The sequence below is a fragment of the Cinclus cinclus genome, chromosome 1 (assembly GCF_963662255.1).
Source record: "Cinclus cinclus chromosome 1, bCinCin1.1, whole genome shotgun sequence".
Lineage (NCBI taxonomy): Eukaryota > Metazoa > Chordata > Aves > Passeriformes > Cinclidae > Cinclus > Cinclus cinclus.
Genome location: NC_085046.1, coordinates 7698337 through 7719146, shown reverse-complemented (window position 1 = coordinate 7719146; position 20810 = coordinate 7698337). Strand labels below are relative to the sequence as shown.

At 37.9% G+C, this 20810-nt stretch overlaps 1 protein-coding gene across 3 annotated transcripts in view; it reads right to left on the bottom strand.

Moving 5' to 3' along the window:
* The window catches only part of RBM33 (RNA binding motif protein 33), a 102185-nt gene that overhangs the window by 54058 nt on the left and 27317 nt on the right, over window positions 1–20810 (bottom strand). For 2 of the 3 annotated variants that reach the window (XR_009933851.1, XM_062506419.1), the window contains exons 7-10: window positions 18606–18777; window positions 13612–13820; window positions 11476–11785; window positions 6184–6242 (exon numbers count right to left, since the gene is read on the bottom strand). Coding sequence is in view for 2 of the 3 variants with exons in the window: in XM_062506419.1 (XP_062362403.1) it covers window positions 6184–6242; window positions 11476–11785; window positions 13612–13820; window positions 18606–18777 (750 nt within the window). In the remaining variant the exon portion in view is untranslated. The remainder of the gene's footprint in view (window positions 1–6183; window positions 6243–11475; window positions 11786–13611; window positions 13821–18605; window positions 18778–20810) is intronic. The other variant, XM_062506408.1, reaches the window with a different exon arrangement.

The window sequence follows — 20810 nt, the reverse complement described above, 5'->3', positions numbered from 1 at the left end:
ATAGCTGTTACCATCATGTTTAGCTGCTGCTGCTCCTCCTGCAGATGGGAATTCATTGATATGATTAAATTTGATGGTATGATAATGTATGGTAATCGTGATTAATCAGAAGCCCACTAGCAAATGGAGGATGTTGGGTATTATGTCACCTGCATTTTAAACTGCATTCCCTCTATGGCAGCCTGACAATACTTGACAGCTGGAGCGATCTCATGCTGCATTTGCTTGCTACTACTTAGAGATCTGATAAGAGAAAGTGCCCATCATTCCTTCACTATCTTAAGTGCTGTAATTACAGAGCTTTGCAGTCAAGTTGTGAAAACAGTACCTGTTAAAAAGCAAAGCCTTTTGCTAGCTGCTGAACAAGCTCTGTCTCACATCTGCAAGGGCTATAATCTGAAAGAAATGTAATTTGATGCAGCAGACTCATTCAAACATGATTTGCATGAAACGCTGTGTAAAGCAGTATCCAAGAAATGTCAATCAACACCACCTGATACCGTGTATTCTGTTAAATGAAAACAAAACGCTTTCTACACTACCTGTGATCTGCCACTACTACACAGTGATAGAGAGAAAATTTCATTTACTGCTGCTCATTATAGTGAAGCCATAGCTAAAGCAAAATAATTGTGAGGAAGTAAGAGAATAATTTTCACAAGTGGCTTTTTATTTCCATTAACAGTTTGTATCCTACATACATACCACTGCAAGCACATACTGGTTACTAAGTATCAGTTTAAAATGACAGGACTGTTCATAATTTGTCCTTACTATGAGTACTGCAGAATATGAGCCCACATTAATAAGAATTGCTGAAAAATCTTTACTCACATGTACCAACTAATTTAAAACAATTTGAATTTGAAAAAATGGGGGGGGGGGGGGAATTCCACCCTATCTGCATTTCCCAAAACGCACAGCAAACACTTTTGCAAGGAATTTTGTTTTCAAAAGCACTGCAAATTCCTGCCTCTACATCCAGTAAGAGGTGGTGCTGCCACAGACCCAGGCCCACTGTAATACCATTAAGCCAACCCATATATGATAAAATGATGGTGGCGTGATCCAAGTCAGGCCAAGGGTCACCTGGGAAAAAATAAGTAAGCTGTATTATAATGTACCTTTTATAATTAATTTGCATAGCACTAATATATACTATATGGTTTTTATGGTATACATACTTGTTTTTTTAAAAGAAATGTTGCAAGCAATTGACCATGAAGGACAGCAACTTCTGTTTTGAGCAATGACCAGTCTCTTGTTTAAAAACCTCTCACAGATTAAATCATAAAGAAGTGTTTAAAAACAGTGTCTGGAACACAACACTTGAAAGCTCAGAAATCAAACTACGATTTCCAGAAATGGTGGGAAAAAAAATGAATCAAAACTAATCAACTGCCTTTCACAGCATCCATTTGAGACACCACCACCTGATGTGCTAGAGATCAAATGGAAGCATGTTAAATGAGAACATGAAGAAAGCTTACCAAGGTACTTCTTGTTTAAGGAAAAAAAAAATATATTTGAGATAAAGATTATTTTAAAAAGAAGTTCTAAGTTCCAAAAACAAATAATGCCAAAACCCCTGGGAATAAAAAAAGAAAAACATACAACATAGGTTGTTCACAAGGGCCTGAAGATAAATCATCCTAATGAAGTCTTAAAAATACTAAATAAAACTTAATTAATGTTTTACAATTCAGCTTTTTAGATATGCATCCAACAGTCATCTGAAAGACACAGACGCAGTGCACTGAGGTGTCCTATCAAAAGAGAAAAGATTTGTACATTAAAAAATAGTAAAGCCATGCTGTCACAAATTAGTCAGGTAGACACTGGTGCTGCTTCACCTCGTGCCTGCTGCCGCTTCAGACTGTTCCCAACTTCAGCTCTGAAACTCAAGCTGACCAAAGGTGTCTGTAGGCTGGACACCTGCCTGGCTCACACCACACCCAAGGTGACAGCTTAAGGACAAGAGCTAAATGAGAATTTATCCCAGGTTCCTGAAAGTTTTCCTGGCCAAAGGAAAACAGCTCCATTAACAGGCTCTGCTCTCTCTGCAGCAGCTTCAAAGGGGGACACAGGTCAGGGACAGAGGGGGAATGATCTTGGACCTGAGGAATCCCCCTTTTCTGCCTTTAGCAGTGGGAGGCAGGTTCTCTGCAGCTTCTACTTCTCTCCAAATGCCCCACACTCCAGTCACAAGTCTGGATGCTAGGGACACCTCACAATTTCTGGGTCAAGAATGCTAACACCTTCCCTCTGCCACATTCCATCCCAAAGTGGGTAAGAAAACACTTCTTTCACTTCTGCATGTACATAAAATACTGCACACGTGTGTCACGTAGTATTATTACTTTGGTGTTCATTAAGTTAAATAAATGATGCTTGAAGCCAAAAGCTTCTATAATTTTTTTCTGCAGGCAAACACTGAACTGTTTCAGACATGGAATGTGCTGGTGGACTCAGATCAGCTGATGGTCCCGATTTTTTCACCCCTTAACTTACAGCTTCATACTCACTAATGCTTTGGCCTCTGTAAAAGTCAGCTAGCAGCAGCCTTTATATAATATAAAGTGTTTAGAAATACCTCTTCTATTCTCTATTTAACCTCCTCTTCCCTTGTTTTACCCCATCTTTCTTCACACAACACAGGAACTGAAAGAGTAATTAGCCCAAATAACAAGCACTGGATGAAGGACAGGAATCCAAGTGGTCCCTCTTGTGTAATATAAAACCCTTCAGGCTCCTTTCCCTGCACTGGGGCATCCACATGAATTAGTAAATTGGTCAGAAAACACATGAAAAGTTCAGAAGATCCGTATGAACAGTCTGTGAATAAAGTCTTCTGTGACCTTCCTTTAAACTGATCAGTCGCCAAAGCAGACTGTTGTTTGTGAAATACCAACTGTGATACTGGGACAGGAACTCTGGAAAAGGCCTCTTAACCACCTTAAAGCAAAGGCAAATGATAAAGCCAGACCTTCAGAAGGACTCTGCCAAAAAGGTTATTTAATCTACTCTTTAAACTGTTTAAAGAAAACATGCACTTGGCACTTGCACAGGTCCAGGTTAACTCAAACCATGCTTGAAAACTGGATTACAATGAACTACAGCCACAAGTACTGTGCAATTCAGACAAACACAATTCACATCCTTAACTCCCAGATCCCACAGGTTCACCATGTTTCTCAGCTGTGACACACCTCAGATCCACCATTTATTCAGTCCTTATCAGTTGCATACAGCTCTCAAACACCATTCACACCAAGTCACCTCAAACACTTACAGAGTAACTAAGACAACTCGATTGCTTGATTCAAGATTACTGTAAGTGTTAAATTAACTGTAGGCAACACAGATTCATTGCCTTGCATCTTTTCCAGTACTCCCTCTCTAAACATTCCACGAGTTAGGAAAGAAATAATGGAACCATGAGCTCTACCCTGAAATACTAAAATTGATATTCAAGGTTAAGGGAATTTAATCAGCCCCCACTCTAAGCAGGTTCAGTCCTGATCAACACTAGCCTGACATAGCACTACATTATTTCCTATAATTTAGGTCTCACACCATATGTTAACACGCTCATTACAACTTCGTTCAACCCTTCAATTACATCCTTCTGCAGAAGGTTGTAAGAATTAACCATTACATGGTTACAAGTCATTTCATCAGCCTTAAATTAACAACACCTGGTTTCCAATAGATTTATGACTGGCAATTGATTAGCTCTGATTGAAGTTCTTCCCATATTTGGGACACACAGGCTCTCTGCACTGAGAGGTTTCTCTCCTGCATTAGATAGAAACTCTGAGACAAATTTTTCCTTCAGTTATGGCATTGCCCCACATCTGGTCTCTTCTTGCAAGAATTTAATTATTTTCATGTTTCCATCTCTGCCACGTTCAATTAAAAGAAACCATCCAGTTCAAAGTTCAAGGGGAAAGCAGACTACAAATATTTAATTCTAACCCCACTACATTTTAGAAGCAAAGCAATCAGAAAAATCAGTTAATTATTATCCTCTGATTATGCAATCCTAAAAACAAGAGCGAATTCAAGTTATTACATATCCAGAGATTCTTTACACAATGAAGAAAAGGCTGAATGAACTGTATGCAGTCTGGAGTAAGTCTTTGATCTTTTTCAAACGGCTTGTCAAAATTGTCTAGCCATTGCTGCATTGCTTTAAGTCAACATTTATACATAAACAAGTGAATTACAATAGCACAAAGGCATCTGACATGTAACAGCAAAAAAGGTAGTTCTGCAAGATAAAACGTTAGTCAGAAAGTAAATTTGTCTTCAGCTCAAGAGCTAACATACTACATTTAATAAAATAAACATGAGATATGTACACAGTGACACTTAATTCCTAATCCTAATATGACTGATAACCTATGCAAAATTTATAAAGTACTTCATAAGGGAAGTCCACTTTATAACTCAGTGAGCCATGGAAAGATGAAGCAACTTTCTCAGGGTCATGCAGCATGTTACAGCTGAAGTAGAAAAACAACCAGCCAGGGCAACCAAATGACAGTGCCAGATACTCCTAGTTAAGTCAGCCCTCCTCCTCCTCATGAAAATTTAATTACACTGACTCTTATCTGGTGCACTGCCTATATAAATAAACAGGCAGCAAGCAGTCTAGTTTTTCCTGCAGGTTGAAGGAGCAAGAGTCCTACCAAAAGATGTTCTGTTTACTTTATTCCCTTTTAAGATTAGTTAGGTTTGCAATACTTCTCAACTTGCAACCCTGAAAGTGAGCAAAACCAAAATCTAATTTCGCACTCAATTAAAAAAGAAATTAATTTCCAATTTTTCTACACAGATGTAAACACACTTCAAAGATCCCAATTACAATGCCTTTACAGATATTCCTTATCCTCCAACTTCTTTTCCATCCCAAATAGTGTTTATTGGCAAATCAACTTAGTATCAAAGAAAAACAAATGCAAGACACTTCTTTTCATAAAAAATGACAATTAAAATTACTTTCAAAATGTAAATAAGGTAAGAAAGGCTGAAGAAGACTATTTCCTCTGAAAACTGCAATATTTTTAATTTCAAAAAGCTCAAAAAAATTGTATTGACAATACAACATAACATGAATTTACTTCATGAAACTGTGGGTTTACAGCTTAATTTTTTAAGAAGTCACAGAAGAAATGCAGCACTGTAAAGACTGTTTCACTGCAAAATCCAGATCTCACAATTCCTCAGTTGTATGTCCCGTATGCAAAATATTGTGCATTAAAAACCAGGTCCTCACTGGGCAATCAAAAGTCACATCAGGTTACTGTAATCTACTTCTTCCCAGCACATCTGATCTCTATGCCAGTAATTGTCTCTGATACTACACAAAAGTTCAGACATTTATTTTCCTCCTTCAGCACTGCACACATCAACAAAGGATTTTTTTGTGTTTTATATATTTGGGAAGCATAATATACAGGTTTCTACTTGAAAATACTTCAATATTGCATCTTAGGTCTTTGCTTGATACTCTGCTTGATACTTTGATACCCTGCTAAGCATTTCAACTAGAAATTTAGGATAACAAAACTGAAATGATGAGAAAAGTTCTAGAAGTATGCACTCTTTCCATTCATAGAGTTAAAAAACTTATGAGTGAAATTAGCCTAGTGAAGCAGCTAAGTGTCTTGTTTGTTTTCAAAATTAGAAACATAAAAGAAAGCAAGGTCATGCAATGCCAGTTCTATTTTTTATATAAAATACATAAGGCTGCTGAAATACCTTTAGTTATGATAAAAATTATTGCTGCATTCAACAATAAATACATATTACTGCTTTTTAAGCTTAAGGATTATTTCAAATAGCCTTTTATTATATCAAATAAAATAAGGATTCCATTTATACAGAAAGCGTCAAGTAATAAAATGAAGCCTGTATTCCTTAAGACAAGATGCATTCATGCCTTTCCCACTGGAGAGACTGGTTCAACAGTTTTACAGTTAAACAGAATTAATTCTGCTCTCAAAAATCCATTGACCTTAAGCTTTTAACAAACATTTTCAACTGCAGAGTGTATTGTCAATATTTACAAATCCTTAAAATTGTATTTCACTAGAACAGCTTTTATTTGCTATATTAATATTTCCTTGCAAATGTATGCTTATCCATATCAGAGAAGAAGAAACAGCTGCTACTCACAGGAAATCTCTGGGGTCCCACAGCAGGTCTTGGTTGGGCGGGAACTGGCAGCAAGGGCACTGAAACAAGAAGCATCTTTTAACACCATTTGTTTTACCTAACAGTTGTTGCAGTTATTTCCAAAAGGAGTTGCAATAAAAAGCCATTATTAAAATCTGCTACTTTTACCCTCACATGTTACAGTTCCTACAATTAGCTTTGAGCAACCGTTCCCTCCCCTGCAGCATGCAACAGGGCAATTAGGCTTCTCCTAGTTAATTTACATAATTTAGTTCTGCATTTTCCAGAATTAAATTGCTCCTTGTTGCAGGAAGGCAAAGTAGAATAGTTATTCAGCCAAAGACATCTCTTAGACAAAGCTGACAGAGACACTAACAATAATTTCATGTTTCAAATAGAAGGCTACATGATTAATTTGCCTTCTCAACTTCACGCCACTCAACATTTTCTAAGCATCTCCCGGTCTCACCACCAAGCTACCACAGGAAGCATGGACTTGAGAGACTCTAACTGGTATAAAATCACTGCTTGTGAGGGTAAAATAAAGCAGGCAGCTGCAATTAACAGCACACAAAAACTACTTAGTCTGGCCTTGCTACCACAGTGGTGTGGGCAGCTGTGATCACAGAACTGCTCATCTCAGATGACTGTGATTGCATAGAGACACCAAGAAGAATTAGGAGACTTTTTCCTGAAAAAAATAACCTCTAAAACTAGTACTTTAGGGTGATTAACATGGATGATTTGTCCTTACAATTGCACTTTGAAAGGCTAGTCACAAAAAGCTATTTCCCAAAACATTCACTCAATGTTATGGCAAAATGCACAAAGCGCTACAGCTGGATCACCTTGGGAACTGAACCTATATTCGAATCTCAAATACAACACGTAATGACAGCTTCCCCATTTTCCAGTGCACTTTTTATTTCCTATCAGAGCTGTCTAAGCGGTTAAAAATACAAACATTTCCATGCTAAATAAAAGGCCTAGAGAAGTTAAATAAAGCATTTCAAACCACACAATGTGTTTTCTCATTTACTAAAAGCTTTTAGTACGATTCTTCTCCAGTTTGTTTTCAGCACTTCTGAAAGTGATAGGGAAATATTTTCCAGGCAGGGTTAAACACGGACTTTGCAGACAGCTACTGTGTTACACTTCAGAGCAGGAAAAGATATCAAAAATGCTGCTAGTTTGAGAGAGAAGTTGGGTGCAATTCCCAACACAGAAGTTTGCTAAGATGCCTCAAAAATCCCTTTTCCCTTGGTAGCCGAGGCACAAAAACTAATCCATTAGTGGTTTTTTTTTCAGTTCATGTCCAAGTCTGGCTCCTATCCACTTTTCTTAAGTACTTGTGGTTTGCTGGTTCAGAGACTGATGGGGTAAACTAATTGCAGCAGTCTTTCAGCACAGGAGGACTGTGTGCAAGCTTTGTATCACATTACACGAGAAAATGATTGGAATAGTTTCATCCTGGCTTTTAATGAACATCTGTCGGTATCAAACAGCCTGGTATCAAATGGCTACGTGGAAAAAAAAAAACAACCTGATACAATGCTCTTGAAAGACCTAGTCCTAAAATAGTTCAGGTATTACAGGTCAAAGAGGCATTGAGAAAAATAGCGTAAGGTGGGAAATGTAGAGAAAAGTCAACTGAACAGAGCACTAGAGTCTATTTCAGTATCCTGCCTCCAGCAGTAGCATATAAATTCATATATTTATATATTTTAAACAAATTAATACTCATGAAAGATAGTAGTTCAAACTCTGTGCCCTTTCAATCCTTGGACACTTTCTTAAGCAGCAAAGAAGTCTCAAGTCCTCATTTTCTTGATGCAAAATATTCCATAGGTGTGAAAAGTATGTTTCAAAAATAATACACAGCATGGTGTAAGATACTATTTTAAGGAGATTAAATTGCTTCTGGCTATAAATTCCAATGCCATATTTGAAAAGATGAAGAAGTTATTCCCACACTGATTATTCAGGAGAATTACAATGTGATTTTTCCCAAGACACCAAACAGTTTTCAAAAGGTAAATGGCATACCGAGCTGCCATAAACTGCTCATTAGCTCATATCAGTTTTGGCAGCAGCACAGTATCTCTGAAAAAGTTACTTGTGGTATAAACATTTAAGGGGAAAAAAATGCAACACCTATTTTCTCAGGTTAAATCAGTATTTCATAGTACATCTGCATACAGTCCTCCAGCACTAATAAACTGATCATACTCAAGTTTGGACACACATTCAGCAAAAATTACTACCTACAACTCAAAACTAATTTGCAGAATAGGACACAAAGAAAAGATAAAACTATCTCCTAAAACTATGAGACCAGCTAAAAGGTACAGGATTCAAATGCCACAGGAGGCACAGCTGAACACCAACTGCACAGTGCCTGCAGTGGGTATCCACAGGTATCCTCATCTTTTAGGTGTTTTACAGACCAAGTCCTTCATCATTTATGAAGCTTCAAAGACTAAAAATAGCACCAATTCATTTGAAACAAAACAGACTTGAAAGTAACTATTTTTTCGAATCAGGATTCGGGGCTGGGCAGGGAGGTGGTGGCTACTGTGAAGAGATTTGCCTTTGAAACATCAAAGGAATAAGCCAATGATAGGACTCTGCAACAGTGTTTCTACTCCTTTTCAGGCTGAAGTAGCTGTCTACTTGAGCTCCTTTACATGGTATGTTGCTCACATGAAAATTTCGTAACAATTTACAGGAGGTTTGAGTCTATTTTAGAAAACACTGATATAGACGATGCATTTCAAGGCTAACTCAAACCAAAAAGATGTTTAAAAAGTGTATTTCTACTCTCTGCAGTTAGGAACAGTGTCCCTGGTGCTGACAATTATCTTTTATCCTGCTTTATCCTGCCATAAAATTAGAGAGGAAAAAATGCCAGTCTGCACTAAAACATGACAGCAAACCATTAAAATTACCAGAACCTAAGTGCGCATATCATGCACTTCCAGACATGGCATTTTTAGCTTCCAGGCATCACATTTTCAACAACAGAATCCCAATAAACTTTGCACCTATCTGACTGTATTCTCCAATGTGTAAAGCCCCCCATGTATCTGGAAATATGTTCAGCCAAGAAGGGGCAGGACATCACCAAGAACATGAAGTCAATCTGATCTTTCATCCTTCACGTTACCCTGAAAAAAATGATGCCACAAGTGAAAAACCTCTTTTTGTTATCACTACCAGTCTCTTCCTACGGGGGCTTCAAGCAGATGGATTAAAGGAAGACCTTTAAGAGGAAGCTTGGAACAGTACTCCCTACACTGGAATTTCTATCTACCATTTGCCTGCAGTGACTGCTTTAAAATTCACCTTAATATGCAAATACCTTTGAAGATTTTAGAATTATGCTCATTTATCTACACAAAGCTCATGATTTCCAATACATTTTCACATTTTCCTTATCTGTGCAAGTATTTACTTTCATGCAACATAACTGTACTGCTGCAGATTAAGACTGAGATGGCCACTATCCTCAGTCACTTCAGGAAACTTAGCTTCCAATACATGCTCTCTAATCAAGAAGTTAAATTTCTACAGTGACTTTAAAGATTGCACTTCATAGCATGCTGCACACCTATTAGCAGAAAAATTCAGGAGTCTTGCCAAGAACTCTTTCAGTAAAATGAATGACACAAAAGGTATTTCATATGAAGCAGCTGACATCAATACACAGAGCAAAGAATGCCCTTGCTGAATGCAGGTTTTAACACCATTCAGCAATCAATCACTCATTCTTCCAGGGCTGCTTAACCTAAGAGAATACCTAGACTTTTATAAATCAAGAAATGAATGTGTACATGAAGTCAGCAGATATAAGGTATAAAAAAACCCCCCAAGAACTACCCTCCCCATTACAAATCCAATACTGAAGATCTCCTAACCTGCAGGAGGTACGCAACTTTCTGGAAATGAGGATATGCATGAAGACTGAAAAACAGACTATGAACAAGATCAAGCAAGAGACCTCCAACAGCTACAATGACAAAGACATAGTGGTAAAGCTGAGAAGAGCCTAAAGCTGCCTAGTAATGTGAAAAAAAACCTCCTAAAAACAGAAGAAAATACACCAGGATACTTTTGACGTTAGGCAAAAACACAAACCCTCAGTAGCCATTCCCAGGATTACAATCACATTTGCTTAACTAGATAGAAAAGATCTGGTGCTGTTTCACAGGGACAGAGAAAAGGCATCTAGAATCATCTAAAAGCAATTTTTGCTTCTCATTAAACAGTAACTTACTTTGGTAGTGCTAGAAAAATGCACAGAAGGTACAAATCCACAAGTAAAGGTTATTCTGGAGTGTTTCCAGATAAACTATCCTGATGGATAATTTGGTTGGAAGCACCACAGGGAAAAGCAAAATAAGCTCTCTGACACAGCTACTACAAAGCCATTTGTGAGAAGCACAGCAGTCCTCCATATACTGGCAATATTCTACCCTACCAAATTCCTGCTTTTCATTGGTCAAATCAACAAAGCCAGGCTAGCACTGGCTAGGTGTTCTGTTGATATGAAGGGGGAAAAAATACAGAAAACCTAACTGTAAATACGTAAAAATATTTATTTATTTATTTAGTCTGTCTTGTCCCAACATAATCAGAAATCAGAGCTATGCAGGTGTCTCTTTTTCTAACCCTCTTTGGGATTACACACTTCCTAAATAAGCAGTAACACCAACAGCTTTGCTGAGAACTACCCTCAGAAGAGTAGGCCAAATGTTTGTGTTAACTTAGAGAAAAAAACATATTTGCATATTTGCAAACCAAAACAATTACAGAAGTGATTCTGTGAAAGGAGAATTGAGGACATGTATCTTCTCAAATAAGGACAGCAACTGGTGTCCTTCACAGAGCAACTGCATTGCAAGGAGTACCTCAGTACCATCTCATCAAAACAGGTAGATGGTCTTGGGAAATTTCCAAATTGCAGTACTTCCCTAGTTTTGAAAATTGACATTTATTCTCTTTTGAAAAATCACGTTCTCTTTTCAGTTTCCATTTTTACTGCTCTTCTCAGGCTTTACATTATAATAGCAAACATGATAAAAGATGAAAAGGTTTTGCTTGTTCAGTTGGTCACAGTCCAACAACATTATGTCTTACTTCAGGCAAAACATTTGTTTCAAGCTTCAAGAAAAAAAAACAGCAGCCTGAAGCACATTTCCATGAAGTGATAAACAAACAAACTGTTCCATCTCTGGCAAGGAATGAGATGAGTCATGCTTGCATGACTGGGAAGATGTTCAGAAAGCTCACCTTGTACAGGCGTCACTACCGTCCCCTTGAAATGTGGATTTATGTGTATGTTCTTCGGTTGCTGAGGTGTCACTGGAGGGGGAGTCATCATTATTCGAGGTGTTTCTATCTGAGGGGGCATATGTAGCCCTGGAGGAGGAGAAGAATGATGCTGATGCTGTAAAGGAAGCAGAGATTGTAACTGTTGCTGCTGCTGCTGCTGTTGTTGCTGCTGCTGTTGCTGCTGTTGCTGCTGCTGCTGCTGCTGTTGCTGCTGGAACAGACTCATAACAGGTTGCTGGTGTGTTGGAATTAACCTCTGTGAGTGCGTCTAAAGTCAGACAAAAGAACAGAGTCACTAGGCTTTAAAGTTAAAATAACCTGACATAAATGAGCACAAAACCAAGACATCTCTGGAGAACAATTAAGGCCAATTATGAACAGAGAAACTTCTTTTCCCCTATAATCAATTGGAACCACTAAAAACCATCAGCACAGGAAAGCAAAGGAGCAATCAGAAACATTCATATGAAGGAGGGGACAGCGAAGAGCAAAGCAGCACAGGGAATGCACATAAATTCACTCATTTTTAACAGTGAGACTGTCAAGCTTCATATGTCAGGGTTTTGCATGTCAGTGTTTTGCATATGTCAGTGTTATTAACTGCAGTAAGGTTTCTGTGAACATCAGAAGAAATCTGAGTCTAGTATCAAAACAAATTCACTACCTTTTCTCTCATGTATAGAATAGCCTCTCTGAGATAATAGGCCTAGCACTAGCAGCAGAAGTCAAAATACAAATTCAGATCTCAGTGCAGCACACAAATTCAAATACCCTTCAATATCAGTGCAGCACACCTAACCATACTGCTTGGAGAAAAACCTCATTTGAAGATACCTTTCAAAGGGCTCTTTCCGAACATAGAAGAAAGTCCCTTGCTGCTCAAGTCTCAAAAACAAATGGCCAAAATCAGTGCTAATAAATAAAAAAAAAAGGTGTCTCCTTTCAGAGACACTCTTCTGCCTCTCAAGTCACTGTCACTAGATCTCAGTTCTAGTTCAGTACCTTCCAAATGGCAATGTAAGAGAATCAAGGAGGCAACCTTTTAGCAATAAAGGTGTGACATTGTTTCTTTCAGCAGCCACACATATAAGGCAAAGCAGCTACATACTATGCACAAGACACTGTGATTAGCACAAATATTTACATTTAAAATCAAACTAACTTACAAGAACTGCAGCAAAACAAAAAAAAAAAAAAAAATTCAACCTCCATTGCTTAAAAAGCACAAAATATACTACTGCAGGGCTCTCAAGAACTGAGATATCCACTGACTCCTGCCAGTAACCAGCACCTACTTAATGCTGTTGGAAAAAATCATCTTTGTTTAACACAGATGACCTTGTCCTGCAAAGACATACACAGACTTTGTTCTACAATCTCACCTTCCGGTATATTTTATGACAGTGAACAAAAAATAAGTGTTGATCTCTTGATCACTGTCTGCTTGGTTTTAGTTTACATAAGGTTTTTTGATGGAAAAAGTCCTTTATATTGTGATACAAAGCACAGCAGAGAAAAAGAAAGTGGTAACAAAGCTAAATTTCATTTGAAATCCCAAAATAATTTAGCTAATAGTGAAGTGGTAATTAGTGTCCTAGGGTTTTATTTACCTCCATAGAAGCATTCTTATATGCAAATGGAGTTGTCTTATATGCAAATAGATTTTTAAAGAAGTATCAGCAAAAATATTACCTTGACAGAACCCAACAAGTATTTTACAGAATCACAGTTTTTAAACTACATTATTATGAATAACATGGGGCTGAACATGTTTCCAGGTCACATGTAGACTTCTCAGAGGAATTCAGTTTTTCCTCATGCAAACCAGCAGGTGAGTCTGACTGTGATTCATCAGTCAAAATGCACTTTTCACTTGGAGGTCTTGAGATTGCTCAAGGTGAAGCCAGTAACAGGACTAAGTACATACTTGACAATCATCACAGCACACAAAACCCACACTGCCTAACAATGCTCTGAGAGAACAGGTCTACACTGGAATAAATATTTCACCTTTGCAAAGATTCATTATTTAAAATGCATTTCTCCACAACTTCCTGCAAGGATGCTCAAAGAACACCAAGGATTAAAAGGTACCATTGCTGATGGCTGGTTTGGCAGCAGTGCAGGCCTGTGATCCTTCATTCTTCCCCTATCATTATTGTCTCTCCTTTGTTCTCCCATTCCATGACACATAACTGAGCCTCCTCTTCTCCCTCCTCTCCTGGAGCCATATCGCCCCTGCTTAAGCTGCCTTTCCCTCTCTTCAAATTCACGTAATGCTGCTTGGGCTTCTGCAGAAAGCTCTGTTGAGACAGAAAGGTGGAAAACATTTTAGTTTTGTGCTGAAAGGGTGAAAAACAATGACAAATAAAACACTGCCAGAACAGCAGAAGAATCCCTGCAACTAACATAAAATTTGCAGGCACTTGGATCTCCTTTAGGTGGCATGTTAACATTTCATTAACAACATCTTTAAAAGGAAAAAAACACGGATACTTGTGTCTTTTGCACAGGCAAAAAAAGCAGCAGTTAAATGAAACAAACATGTACAAAAAGGTTTGGTTGTTTTCTTTTTGAAGATGGTATCAAACTCTGCCTTATGCTCCAAGAGGAGACTGTAGCTCCTCTCAAAGTTTTGTTATCTTTAACATCTCCTTATCTGCAGATGTCAGGCAAGATGATGAATCTGCAGTAAACTTTACAGTAAAGGATCTGTTGAGTCTTCCATATAAACAGATTTTATGCAGCAGACTCTTCTGCACATTGACCTGTTCCAGAGAAAGACATCCTGCTCGCTGAAGTGTTTCTAGTACGTAACTACTTAATTTTTGTGTTATTGTATGTAGTTTAAGAACCAGCTGTACTTCACAAGTGGAAATTCCACTGAAGAGAGAGCACACATTAAAATCCACGCCCAGCTCAAGTCAAACACATGGCTGCTGATAACACCCAACTCACATTGTGGGTAAACACCAGAGAACATGTGGTACTCAGCAAAGATGACAAATGTGAAACCTTGGACAATGCTGACAACATTAAGCAATAAATGATGCAGTAACAGACCCAAGTAATGAAATCACTTGAAAATACAGTACAGAAAAGGTCTACAACAGACTTCAAGAAACGCACTATGAAAGCATAAGCAGAACCACTCATCAGTTTCAATCACTTACAAGGGGTAATAAACTTTACTCAAACATGCAGCTGAATCTGTTGCCATGTGCTAGTCAGATCCTTTGTTACCCCTAATGTTGATTTCTGCCTCTAGCAAGGCAAAAATAAACTACTAGAAACAAACATGCTCGTGACAAATAAAAGCACACTTTGAATTATTATTTACTTGTCAATACTACACACGGTGGCTATAACACCTGAATATCAGAATTAAAGTAATTAGTATCTGGAAGGAGACATTACTACTATGCCTCCACACCACTAGTCATCCTCTCCCAAGAATACGTAACTAAATCAATTAGAAAACTCTTGCAATTTCTTGTGAGTCTGAAGGCCAAAGCTACTTAAACCACCATCTTAAACATCTTCATAAGTAATCTCTATTAGTCTTTGAAGTCGAGGATTGACAGAAGGGCAGAAAAGGGTGAGCACTGAGCATTCCCTCTGTGGCAGTTATTCTTACTTGGCTACAAAAACTACCTCCAAGATTGAGCTGCAAAGACTACAAATTTGCATGTCCCAGTTTTCAGAAGTATTCAGCTCCTCCACAATCAGGAGCTTTTCAATTTTTAAAAGTTCTGAACTTGCAGGTCACCTGTAAGAACACAGCGCACACGACAGACTTCTAGAAGCCCAAGATCTGCCAGAGTTTCCCATTTCATTTTTGCACCTTGGTGATGAGACAAGTTTCTCTACCTCCTTTTCTCTCCAGTCTGACACCACAACTGAATGGCATAAAGCCTTAAGTACTCCGAGGAAACGTTGGGTACCTTTGCCCTCAAGGCAGCTGCATAGCAGAGCCCAAGACAATCAGGCTTTATCAGGAAAATCATACAGAATGCTTAGAATGAGGGAAGGAACCATAGTCCCTCAAGTCTTAGGTATCAAATGTGCACTTCTGACAAAAATTGAGAGATGTACTCTTGCAATCAAAAGCATTAGATGCAAGTAAAACAACCACCATAGCCATCTTTGGCTGATGGGGATCAAAAAAGCTGGTTAGATGGGAAAAACTGAGCTCTGATTGCAAATCTCCTTCCTCTCCACACCTGCAGCAAGTTGTGTTTCTTCAGAAACTCACAAACATGGAAGGGCCAATGTGGGCTTTGACCTGACCTGCCTGAAAGACAGACTGCTACTTCCCATATATCCACAGGGAGGAAATAGTGCCACTACGCTGAAAATATCTTTCCCTTATCCAGAAATGATCCAAGTCCTGCAGGGCATCCTGGGCGTGCTGCTGTTTGAACAGTTGTTTTGTTTTCCCATTAATAGGACAGGAAGTGCCAATTTCTCTACCATCTTCCACACTACAACCCTGAACTCAGCCAGGCTGTAGCCTGGAAAATAAAGTTCAGTCATTGCAACAAGTATCTACCACTGATGATCAAGCAAGATAAGAAGCAAGTTCCTATTATATAGCTTAGAAAACACACCTGAGGAAAACAATTTTTAATGAACTTGGGAACAGAGCTAGGTTTCCTAAAACACAAGACTATGGCCAAGTCTCTCAGCCTCTTGAGCAAACATTGAGGGACACTGAACAGAAACAAATTTAGAAATAAAAATGGACAGCTCCAAACAAAATTACTTCAGAGCACTATGCTGATGAAGCTTGGGGAAGGGATGACAGCATCCATACAAAGTCAAGTCTGTCAATTTTGGATGTGCAGAATCACTCTCTTGAAAATACAAAAATTATTTTCTTTCCCACTTAACACAAAACTTCTCAAACTTTTAAGGCTTCGTCCTTAAAGACACAGTCCACACACTCAGGTATTCTGCCAGAGTAGGGAACATACATAACACCAACTTTAGAAAAAAAAAATCCCAAACAAAACCACACATGAATTCATGTTCATATTACATCTGTCATCACAGAAGTAGAATATAATAATTGATTTTAAAAATAGAAAAATTACATCAATATCGAGCAGACTTCCCCTACAACATGTCACTGAGGGCAACTGTCCTACCTGTGAAGAAGTTTGCTTAGACACGTAAGTGCAAGTTCAGAACCTTCTTCCAAAAGTTAAGACTCATGCCACTGAGCACCTCAAGTGCTGCATGTAGCTACACATCACCACTCAGCAAAATACAATCAGCTCTATTATGAGGGGGGCTGCATATTGAATGTGAGAGCATTGTTTCCCACACACACAGATATCAAGCAGAAGAGATGACATGGCAGATGGTTTTGCAAGGAGGGAAGCAACAAAATCAGTCCCCACCTCCTTGAAAGCAACCTCAGACTGCTCAAATAAAAGAGGTGATGAGCATTGGAAGAAGTGATTCTCTTTCCCTCCCTGGGTTCTTCCAAAGCACAGCCAAGTACTCAGATGAATACAGCTCCTCCCTGGCTAAGAACCCATGCATAGCTACATATACATATTCATTTACATATATATGCAGTATGATGTAATTTATTTTCTCCTCATCATCCAGCTCTGCAAACTGATTGTGCTTCTGGACACAGAGCAACTGCACAAATTCAAAACACTCACATTTCCTAGCCCAGCCTGAACTCTCAGCCACAAGGCATGAGAATGAACATAAGCCACTAAGCAGGGCTTAAGAAGTACTGCCACATCCAACTGACCTTGGTTAGCACTTGGCAATTGGTTCTGCATAAGTCTAAGGGTTTGGGTTGTGTAGTTTTGATTAGATACAGAGGGAGTATTTTAGTTTGATAATACCAAAGACATTTTTCCTCTCCACATTCCTCAAGAGGTAACTACATCCCAAGAATAATGACAATTCCCACTCTGAGAAGACTTCACCTACAAGCACTGAAAGAAGACATGTATTTCTTATCAAAGGTGACAAACTTGGTATTGCTGGAAATCAATTGCATAGCTGTCCTACAATACCCCTCTTCTGAACTTTGAAAAGCCATTCTTTACATTATCTAGGAGGAAGAAATGTTTAGGAAAGATCTTAGCTACATTACTGAGAGCACTGTATTTTTGCATCTTTTTTACATCTTTTTACCTTTTTTACACTTGGTCTCATCTTGACTGTATAGTTCTCACATACACAGTTAATGCAGTGAATCAGCAATTATTTTTCTAGTGTCTCTAAGTGTCAAGATTAATTTCACTATTGCTGGTAATAAAATGGTTTCAAATGACATCGTTAATCAGTAGGTAAGAATGCACTCCTCCAATAGAGACAAGCTGTCACAAAAGGTCACCAAAATGTGACAGGATGGAAATTACGTTTGTAACTTCAACTGAAATGTTAATTCCTCTAAGTGTTTTCTGAACTATGTTCATATTTCAGAGTAAGGAGATGTAGGTCTCCAATGAAATTTCATTTTTAAACCATAGCAGCTATATAATCTTAAAAGGAAGCAAATATTTATATGCAAACAGAATTTTTTGTAGTTTAACCTTCTACCACACGGTCAACTATCCTGTCTCTATCAACAAATTTTTAAGAAAAACTAGTATGAATAGCAACCATTTCACAACAGAAATATTATGTTTTTGCTAAACATTCATTTCAGAGCTACATCCCAGATTACTTAGAATCACACTTAAAAGCCTAATTCAAATCACTGTTCCTTTAACAGTCAAGCTCCATTACAGGTTCTCTCCTTATTGGCTGGTCTTGTCTTTATATTAAGCTAAGGAACAAATCCACAGATACATGAAAACAAATGCAATTGTCATTTACCTTGCAATTATGCACAGAAATTCAGTTATTCCAGTGCACTCTTGTTTTTAAAATATTCTGTTTTGTAAAGCCACCAGCACCTTTTGCATAAACAAGATACAGTCTCTGTGTGATTTGCAGAAATATGGTCTTATGGCTGCAAACACATTTGGAATGCACCTCAGCTTAAATACACTTTGCCCTTTACTATCATTCATTACAGCTCTGCAAAACAATCCACTGCCACAAAACCTCACCCAAAGTTTCTGGAATGTTTCTCCTTTCTCTTGTCACATCTGAGAGCCTGATGATCGTTCCTTCTTTCCGCTCAGTTTTGAAACGTAATCGTCCAGACTCTTCATCATCATCCTCCTCTTCATCAGATTCTTCTTTTGTTTCTTCTTGAAGTTCCAGAGATCCAATAGCTGCCTAAATCACAAAAACCAGAGGACATGCAGCCTCAGAAAACCAAGTCTCTTGTAAACAGTATCAAAAGCAAATTTTTCCTTAAAAGCCCCTCTTTATAAATTTTGCTGGCATTATACAATGTGCTCATATATAATTCAGTGAACATTTAAGAGCTTGGCAGGTTTTTTTAAAATAAAAATATATGTACTACATAAATAATAAAGTAAAATCTATTTAGAAAATAAATTTGCTGTAATATTTAAGGGAATATTAAAACTCTAGTTAGAACCTCCATCTGATTAATAGGTACTTCTGCACACAGACTGACATTTTATCACTGAATTGACTATGATTCAAACCTTGGTTACTGCCAGATTAAAATAACAGGAAAATCCTACTTTTTTTTTAATCTTTTAACAACTGTCAGTAGTATGGTGTTAAAAAAAACTAACCAACCAACAACAAAGACAACCTTGCATCTCAATTCCATTCCTCTAGGTATGTATGCCTTTACTTATTTCCTCAAATACTGGCAAGTTTCAATTCAGTAACTGATAGGAAGAATGAGAATAGGAATGGATAAATTTGAAAATACTAAATTTGTATTCTGGATACTACTGGAATGCTTCTGGAGTTTACTTTCCAGTTCTCTCTAAAACAGAGACTATTTATTTAAATAAAGCAATGTTCCAAATGAAAATGGATCCTTCTCCTTCAAATTAATGGAAACTTAAAGAAAAAAAAAATCATTTTCCCATGCAGGCCTGACAAAAATGTCCAGAGTGTTACACAAGTTATACTGTATTTCTACAGTTGAAAATTAGAAGTGCTCTAATATCATGTGAGTCTCCATAAACAATTTTGGTTACTGTGTATTTACTTCCTGTACAAGCCTACTTGTTCCATTCCTAGAGCCTGCTTATGCATTTTAATTCTATGCAAAGCCACTAAATACATCATAAATTTTATGCTGCTTGAGGGCAGTTAAAAATGAGCCAAATCTAACACACAAAAATGGTTTAGTCTTCTAATTAACCAGATCAGTGCAGAAATTTATATGAGAAAGGCATAGCAAGTGTGACAGTCAGGTGGACAGATATTAAATCACAAATCAAGAATGAATTAATGGCATAATTGTGCAAGAGATTGGAATTGCCCTATCCAGCAGCCTAACTTCATCCATAACCAAAAAAGAAATGTGGGAAGCAAGACCAGAGACAGGGTGACCTGGCAAGACAGCTTCTGCTTTAAAAGACTACAAACCTTATAAACTCAAGCTCAAAGCTACTCCAGCTTTGGTCTGCTGAATAAATCATCTGTATACATAGTTACAGGGCTTTAATGGCTTACTGATCCCAAGTTGTTTTATCCATTCCAGGCAAACCTTTAAGCACTACATTTCCTGACCTCACAAAACTGCTTGGAGACGTAGCTAAGAGAACAGTCAAATTTTACAAAAGGCTTTAAGGCGTTCACATTACAAATATATCTATTTTGATGTAACAACTTTATAATATTAAAAAAAAAGGGCAGGTAAAAACAGCAGGCAAAGCAGGAGTGAAAAAAAAATCCTTCAAGACTGAAAGAAATCCAAACCTCAAAAGCAAACCCAAACTGAGCACCGCTGGTCTAATTAACATATCCACATATAATCAAAATACCTTTGAGGACAAGCAGTTGATATTTGTGGAACAGAGGAGGGGTGTTAGCAAGGAAAGAGATGCTAACATGGTTTAATGAAAACAAACAACACCGATAAGACAGTGTTGGCATTTTACTTTGAAAAGAGGGACTCCCAAAAGAGCAAGGAGTAGCAATATCTCTATCAAATCTGTATTTTTGTATCACAAACCCCATAATTTTACTGTCTCACTGCTTCATTTTAGAAACTTTCCCTTCAGGACCAGGATCTGGAAGTCAGAACTGGAGCAGCTGTTTGACAAGACATGCTTACACTACTACACTGAGCCTCCTGCTTCACTCTAAAGCATAAACCCCAGACACATCCACTCTCTACATCCACAGCCCTTAAAAGCTACACTGGAATTCTGGTT